The sequence below is a fragment of the Arachis ipaensis genome, chromosome B06 (assembly GCF_000816755.2).
Source record: "Arachis ipaensis cultivar K30076 chromosome B06, Araip1.1, whole genome shotgun sequence".
Classification (NCBI taxonomy): domain Eukaryota; kingdom Viridiplantae; phylum Streptophyta; class Magnoliopsida; order Fabales; family Fabaceae; genus Arachis; species Arachis ipaensis.
In genome coordinates, this window is record NC_029790.2 from 131,029,649 (window position 1) to 131,038,456 (window position 8,808).

General features: G+C 37.1%; 1 protein-coding gene and 1 long non-coding RNA gene across 9 annotated transcripts in view; one reads left to right on the forward strand and one right to left on the reverse strand.

Moving 5' to 3' along the window:
• The window catches only part of LOC107605393 (cell wall protein RBR3-like), a 6,923-nt gene extending 575 nt beyond the window's left edge, over positions 1-6,348 (reverse strand). For 2 of the 8 annotated variants that reach the window (XR_002349456.1, XR_002349455.1), the window contains exons 1-2: positions 2,334-2,869; positions 88-1,958 (exon numbers count right to left, since the gene is read on the reverse strand). Coding sequence is in view for 1 of the 8 variants with exons in the window: in XM_021105188.1 (XP_020960847.1) it covers positions 1,919-1,958; positions 2,334-2,803 (510 nt within the window). In the remaining 7 variants the exon portion in view is untranslated. Of the gene's footprint in view, positions 1-87; positions 1,959-2,333; positions 3,211-4,043; positions 5,253-5,660; positions 5,676-6,165; positions 6,187-6,333 lie in introns of those variants that run through there. The other 6 variants (XR_002349458.1, XR_001612509.2, XR_002349457.1 and 3 more) reach the window with 6 other exon arrangements.
• The window catches only part of LOC107605391, a 36,688-nt gene that overhangs the window by 14,007 nt on the left and 13,873 nt on the right, over positions 1-8,808 (forward strand). The window lies entirely within an intron of this gene.

The window sequence follows — 8,808 nt, forward strand, 5'->3', positions numbered from 1 at the left end:
ACTTCAAATATATATATATATATATATATAATTAATTAATTAATTAATATATAATAAAAAAATCAAATAACATAAAATTTTAATTACCTTTTCATTTTGGATTTCCAGGAAATCTAAATGTTGCATGCAGTTTTTATAAACTCGTCAGGATATTTGTCTTTTGCATGATTGTAGACCGTAGACATCGCTGGATGTATATTTTCTTTAAATACCCATTGTCCAAATGCAGAGACAATATAATTATAAGTCAGCTTGGAAAGAAATCCATTTCTATAAACCAGCTAATACACATTGTTCAAAATTCTGATTCTCTTGGTGAGGCTCCAAAACAAAACTGAATTCAGCGTTCATCTTAGTGTTAAGCCGGTTACATGGTTCCTAAATTGAAATAATTTCTGTTAAAAAAAAACAATCATAAAAAAAATCATAGAAGGCAAAAAAAAATTATACCGGTTTCTATATCTTTAAAAGAGAAAATCAAGTTGATGATAGCATAGCTTCTCAACTTCAACATTGTCAGGCTTGTCAATAAATGGACAATTAATGACTTGTGAAATTATTGGTCTCAGAGTCTGGACATCATGCATTTGTTTTTCATTAATATTAGTGGCATTCTGTCTTTCTATATCGTCAAAATACCACGAAACTGCCTAAAGCGGGATAATTCAACTTTAATGAAATCGATATTTAAATTACCATGGTATTCCCCTCCATGAACATCTTTTTCAAAACCGCCAAAACATGTTTGAAGATCAGTATAAATTCCACCCTTATGTACAACCACCAATCTGTTGCTGTTTGCTTCTGGAATTTCTCTTCCATCCAAATACTTAAAGCTCTGTTTATAATAGCCCGTGATTGCCTTTCCTTTGAAGAGATGCAAAAAATGCATTCGGAGGCAATTTTCATAGTTGATATTGCAGAAAATTTGTCTTTGATACCATCTTTTAACGGTATCAAAGTCAGCATTTTCACCAAATTCATGAACCACTCCCTTTTTCCTTCCACAAAAAGCAGTGGTTCATGGATTTGGTAAAAATGCTGACTTTGATACTGTTAAAAGATGGTATCAAAGATAAATTTTCTACAATACCAACTATAAAAATTGTCTTAGAAGGCATTGTCTGCATCTCTCCGAAAGAAAGGCAATCACGGACTATTATAAACAGAGCTTAAGTATTTGATTGGAAGAGAAATTCCAGAAACAACCAGCAACATGGTTGTACATAAGGGAGGAATTTATACTGATTTCAAACGTGTTTTGGCGGTTTTGAAAAAGATGTTCATGGAGGAGAATACCATGGTAATTTGAATATCGATTCCATTAAAGTTGAATTATCCCGCTTTAGGCAGTTTCGTGATATTTTGACGAATATGGAAAGCCAGAATGCCACTAATATTAATGAAAAACAAATGCATAATGTCCAGAATTTGAGACCAATAATTTCACAAGTCATTAACTGTTCATTTACAGACAAGCCTGACAATGTTGAAGTTGAGAAGTTATGCTATCATCAACTTGATTTCCTCTTTCAAAGATATAGAAACTGGTATAATTTTTTGCCTTTTATGATTTTTTTTTTTTTTATGATTGTTTTTTTTAACTAAAATTATTTCAATTTAAGAACACTGTAACCGGCTTAACACTAAGATGGACACTGAATCCAGTTTTGTTTTGAAGCCTTACCGAGAGGATCAGATTTTTCGACAATGTGTATTGGCCAACTTACAAAAATGGATTTCTCCCCAAGCTGACTTATAGTTATGTTCCTGGGTCGATGCTCGCTGGCGTGGCTAGGCGCGGCTGCTGGGAAGAACGCTGCTGGCTGCTGGGTCGGTGCTCGCTGGGAACTAGGAAGAAGTCTTCGGTGCTGGTGGCTGGTGGGAACTGAGAAGTGTAAAAGGCTTCGAGAAGAGCCTAAGAGCAGCAAATTGTATAAGCTTCAACTGACATCAAACTGCATAAACGAATACATTGAAAAACAAAATAAATTTAACACCAATTTACAAAATCAAGATCCTGATTACAAAATCAAGCAATTTACAAAATCAAGATCCTGTTTACAAAATCAAGCAATTTACCAAATCATTAAACAACCAGCAACAATACCAACAATAACTTAATTCAACAAAACTAATTCAACAATATCCTGTTTCTCGTAACATATACTAAATCATTCAACAATATCCTGTTTCAACAGAACAGCAAAACAAAACACAACAGAGACAGTTTCAGTAATTCAACGGAATAAAACAAACCAGAAGCAGTTGAAGTAATTGGAGATGAAGTAATGAACAACAAACAGAACAGCAATTTCAGTCAAGTTACATACCTGACTCGGTGGCTCGGGCTCCATAGACTTGAAACGGTGCTCTGTGTCCGCTGGGTGAGTGGGTGGTGCTGGGTGCGACTTGCGAGGATGGTGCTGGGTGGCGGGTGCTCTGTGCTACTGCTGGGTGCGACTTGTGAGGGAGGTCCTGGGCTGCTGGGCGCTGACTGTGGCTGGGTGTGTGCGGAGCTGCTCTGTCCACAAGGAGGTCCTGGAAGCAGTGGAAGGGTGGCGCTGCGAGGAAGGTCGGCGGCGCTGCAACGTGGTGGGAGGAACGGTCCCTCACCGGCGCTGGGAGGTGCAGATGTGAGAGTGACAGACTGACTGAAGACGAGCACAGACTGGCGGCACACAGACAACACAGAGGCGCCCGCGAGAGGCGCGAAGAAGTGGCAGCGACCGTGCGGTGGCCGTGAGTGAGGTTCAAATTCAATTGAGATTTGAGAGGGAGAGCCGTGTTGTGGGAGTGACATGACTAGGGTTTTCGAGTTCCGGTTCGAGAGGTTCCTGGGTCTGATTTTCAAAAGTATGGGTTTTCGGGTTTTTCCATTTTTTTTATAATGAGAAATATAATCAGTTAAGATGGTAAGATGTTTAATTTCTTGTGTCAAATGGTTATATAACTCATGACTTGTGGCTTCAAAATTTAAAGTGAAAATTTTATTTTTAATAATTTTTAATGGATTGTCAATGTAGAAAAATAATTTATATATGATTTTTGTTATTATTATACGGTAATTGATTCAAATAATTTTGTTGAAGGATTGTGAGATGAGAATTTGTGGAGCAAGTATGGATTGTTGATATTTAATTTCTTCTCTTTTTTTATTTCATTTGGCTAATAAGTCCTTTTTTTTTGTATTTGTTCACTAACTTCTTTTAACAAGAAAGAAAATAATGATCCAAGGAGATAGAGACAGAAAGCAAGAGAGATTGTTAGAGAACGAGTCATAAACAAAGGGAGAAAGCATCCAAAAAAAATGAGACTGAGGTAGTAATAAGGGGTTGTGGTAATGGGTCTAAACGACAATAGAGGGGTCGCAGTAGTGGGGTGGAATGGGTTAGGACTTAGGATGGGAGAATGTTGGTGGGTAATTATGAAAATGGAAAGAGAGATATAGTGAAAGGGTAATTTAGTAATTTTATAACCGAATGTGAGGGTCATTTTGGTGTTATTATTTTTTGAAAATAGTTTTTGTTAAAATTTGAATCTTTTGGGTGTCAAAATGATTATTTACTTTTAATTTTATTATGAAGGAACAAAGATGATTAGTTTGGTTTCATGAGTTTTCAGTCGAAGAATAATTTGTATAGCTCAATCACAAACAGGGACAAAGAATTTCTTGTCCTTGTGGTCTCCCTTTAGAAAAGGCAAAATACAAAAATGAATTAACACCATGTTGGTAACTCTCAGTATGTTTTGGTAAATTAGTCCACCTTTTGTCCATTACTTTGTCAACTAAAATAAAAAACACGGCCATATGTTTTAGACTAACTATAAGTGATTTTTCCAATCAAAAGCTTATTACTTCTAAAGGATTTCTAGAAGTCATCCACAAATGTTTAAAAGAGAACATCTCAACCAATCATAAAACTAACAATTTGTATCTAACAAATTATGCAAAGAAGCTTAAGCAATCAATCAATCACTAAATATTCTTAACAATTAAATCTTCAAACAAATTTAAAAAAATAATATATTAAATGATTTACCGTAGTGCAACTCAATGTCTAAGATAGTGGCAGCTACCGAGAGACGCACTATTTGATTCCCTTTTTTCTGGTTTTAAAGAGACAAACTACAACAGCAACAAAGAATAAAAATATAAGCAATTCATAACCATAACTCTAATACTAATGTTACTATCACTTCCATGACTACACACTAGCATTAGCACCTATAAATCAAACAAAACCCACCAAAGACACTAGTTATCACGTAACAAAAGCACCTTCAACCTATCTACCGGCACAAATAGACAAATTCACTATACTTAGTGAACCAAAACACTTTTCTGATTTATGACATCCAAAAATTAACAACAAAATCAAACTTATTTGCATTGAACTGTTCAAGGAGACTCAAAATAATAGCACATGAGTAGAAGCCACCAAACCAATCAACCATATACAAATCTTCATAATTGTGGTAATATTTTTCTATTTTAAATCAATGACCAAAACAAAGCAATGACCAAAATCAATATTAAAAACAACACAAAATCAGAACAGCATTTTTAGATAACCAATTACCAAATCAAAATCAGAATAGCACTACACCAAATCAATATTAAAATCAAAATAGCATTTCCAGAGAACCAATTTCCAAATCAAAATCACAGAGTAAATCAATATAAAATTAATATTAAAATCAAAACAAAACCAGAACATTTTCAGAGAACTAATCATCAAGGTTCTGAAAACCGGATCAGTCATTAAACCGCTTTAGTCACTGGTTCATTGGTCCAATCGGTCCAACCGGAAAAACCATTTTAGAATAAAATAATAAATAAATTATAAAGGACCAAAGATGAGGGTACTCCAAGAACTCCTATTAGATGCAACAGCATTCAACATTATCACATATTCTCACACACACATACAAAGCCTTAACTCAAAGACCAACCACAGCAAGTGACTTGGAAAGAAAATGTAAACACCGAAACAATCACAAGCATACAGAACATGTGAATATTATTATAGCAAACATAATAATAAAATAGCTCTTCTAATGCGTCTCCGAAAATATACCAAATCAAGAAAACTACCTAATCTGATCCACTTGATTCAGAAAGCTACATATATTAGAAAAATTAAGAATCAGCTAAAAGAAAAAGAAAAGGAAGGCCTGGTTGATTCGATTCAATTGCCTGAGATGAAGAATCAAACAGGGCTGAGAAGCTGAGAGTTTAAATGTTAAACCTCAATATTCAAATAACATGACTCCATTATTGTTATTATTACACCATTCTAATGTCACAAACTCAATATATATTATAGTCCGTTGACACTTGTGTATTCACAACTTGGCTTCATCATTCTGATTCATACCTTAAGTAGAAGAAAAAGTCCCAATCAGCTTTCGTTACAATTTTATCCAGAGAGTTGGGGTTTTGGTTCGGAGTTCATGCCAATGATAATGACAAGAGGGATGAATCCGTGAATCAGTCACATAGGCAGGGCAAATTTTAACAAAGTTCATCACAATGATTAACAACAACAAAAAGCACCGAAGGAACACTCAGTAATATAGGTAGTGCAAATTTTAACAAAGCTCATCACAATGATTAACAACAACAAAAAGCACTAAAAGAACAGTGAATCAGTAACATAGGCAGTGCAAATTTAAAATTTAAAAGTTATCCATTTAAAATTTATCATCAAATACAATCAGTGAGCAAAGCCAATCAATCAAGCACTGACTGAGCATTCTGTTCTGATTCTGTGACTGGGAAGCAACAAATTCAGCAACAAATTTAACAAATCCTAGTAAAGTCCCGATTTACAGCAAAAAGGCAAATTTATTGATTACCAATTCAGCAATCAGAGTAAGTATTACTGACTAACAGAGCAATCAGAGTATAGTGAATACAAGACAGAGCAATCAGAAGTTCAGAACCATACATACAAATTTGCAAAATTCAAAATTTGTAACATTTCCACCATTAACCACCATCAAATACAAGGGAATACCAAACTGGAAACCAAGACGGAAGACCAAAGAAGAAGAATTGAAGAACCAAACTTCAAAGTTCAAACCAAGACCGAAGAAGAATTGAAGAAAAATGGAATAAAAATTGAAGAAGAAGACCGAAGATGAAGACGAGCCACTAACCTGGTTCCGTGCCGAGAAGCCTCTTCACAACAACAATGAACAATGAAAAAACTTAAGTCACATAACAAGCATATAACCCAGAAAAACAACGATTCACGATCAACATATTCCAGAAAAACAGCAATCAACTCCCAGAAATCAAACTGAAGAAGCACTGGAGGAGCTTACCGTTGACGACGTCGAAGAAGCAAGCAACGAAAAATGGAGAGGCAACGATGGACAGAGAAACCCTAATCCCCAAATCAATTTGGTCACTCGACAGTGATCGAGGCGATCGTTCACCGCCGTTTATCGGATTTTTTTCCGCGACTGAGCGCCACCAATTCGAACCTTTCGTCTCGCCTGTAACCTAGTTCAGTTCGATCAATACCCTTTCTTCTTCACTTTCCAGTCGCCACCTCCAGTCCGCCACACTCCCAGAAGGCCAACACCGTCCCGTTCTGCAGAAGCCACCAGCGTCCAGTTCTTCTCTAGACTCCGCCGTCCTTTCTGTTCCGTCGTGATCGTCTCCCTCATCTCCGACGGTGCATGCGCTTCCTCTCCCAGAGATTGAAGCTGCGAGTTCCTCTGTCGCCCACTATGTGAGCTCTATCGTCGTCTTCTGCCTCTCGCCGCCTTCTCCTTCAGCGCGACTTTGGTGTGTGTTAGCAAGGTTTTGGCTTTAGGGTTGGATTTTGGTGAGAGAGAGAGAGAGAAGGGAAAGGGGGGTGTCTATCTCTCTGCCCGTTTGGGCTTTCTTTTCAGTTTTCCCCAATTTTTATTAATCAAAACGGTGCAGTTTTGGTTAGAAATAGCAAACCGGCACTCCTGAAAACCGAACTGGTTCACCCGGTTTACCGGTTAACCACCGGTTTGACCGGTTTTTTGCATATCGGTTTTTTGCCATCAACTGGACCGGTAAGAGGGCCGGTTTCCGGTTAATCCGGTCGAATCGGCCGGTCCAGTCCGGTTCTCAAAACACTGGGTTCCCTTTTTTTTTTACAAATTTAAAAACGATCTCGTTTTATCCGAATCGGCCAGTTACCGGTCCGGTCCAACCGACCGGTTCTCGGCCGGTTCGGCGATTCCTCAGCGGTTTTTTCAGGAGCAATTATGGGTGGAGGACCGGACTGTTTGCATCGTCGGTTTCTGATTGAACTGGTTCAACCGGCCGGTCCGGTCTATTTTTTAGAACTATACTAATCATAGTTGTCAGAATCGAACCGGTTAGATTATTGGGTCACTAGATTACTGGTTCAACTGGTGGGTCACTGGTTGAACCAGTCCCACATAAGTAAAACATATAAAATAGCTAAAAGCTTAAAAATTAACAGTTAAAAACATATCTCCAATAACATTTTAATAAACATTAAGTCTCAAATCCTAAATATAAGTAATATGAAAATAAACATACAATTTGTTAGTACTATTATATAAACAAATCAATTTAACACAATGAAAATAACAATTCATGGATTATATTCAAGGAGTAATTTCAAAGTCTGGATATCTTTCTTTATCAGACAAATCTGGAGCTACATCCTGATTGGTTTCATTCTAATTTGTATTTTCCACAGATCTTCAATGTTTTGATTGAATTGGTGTCTCACCACACCTGGCACCTTTCGACATGCCTCAATATCTCCGCTTTTTCCAGCCAAATGATGCTTAACCCGGTTAATTCCTCCACCCCTAATAAGCTTCTCGCAATAAATACATAGCAGAACAGTTTTTCCTTTATCCACAACTTGTTTACAATGGCCCCATGCAGGATCAGTTTTTCCTCTATTACTAATTTTTTTGGGTTCCAATTGTTGGATCAGGAGTTGATTCTTGTTCCTGAGAAGTTGGTGTTTCTAATGGTGTATTTGATGAAGCCATCCTAAATTCCTAATCAACCAAGACTAAATGACTAATCTCCAGGAATAATGTACAACAACAATCCACTAACAACTAAGAATAATATACAACAGCAACCAACATATATAACAGATAATCAACAATCAACAATCTAACAACAATGGATAATCAACAAACTGAACAGAAATCAAACATAAATCAATAATCAAGAGAAATCAAACAAAAATCAACATATATAACAAATTAACAACAATATGTTACAAAAAACTGAACAATCAACAATCTAAATTCTAACATAAATCAGACAGAAATCAACATACATAATGAATATCATTAATCAATTAATTCTAACTAAAGTATTAAATGATTGAAAATTTGTAATCCTGACTAACTTAAAAAAAATTAAAAATACATACCTGGAGGCTGGAGGGACGAGCAGAGAAGAGGGAGATCGGAGGTGACGAACAGTAGCAATATCAGTAGGCTGGTAGCAGTAGGCAACGAGCAGTAGGCGATAAGCAGTAGCAGTAGCAGGAGGCGACTTGAATCTTCGATGGAAGTGCTTCTTGGCTGTGGTGGGTGGCGCACTGGTGCGGTTGCCTCCTGTGAGCACGGTGAGCCGGGCGAGGTGGCGCTGCCGCGCTGGCTGAATGGGTCTCCCTCACAGCCTCACACTCTCTGTTTCAGGCTCTCAGCTCTCAGCTCTCAGGTGGTCTCTCATGGCCAAAAGGTTTGGGAAGGGAAACAGGGAAAGGGGATGGACTGATCGAGGCGTTAGGATTTCAGGTTTAGCAGCTCAGTTTA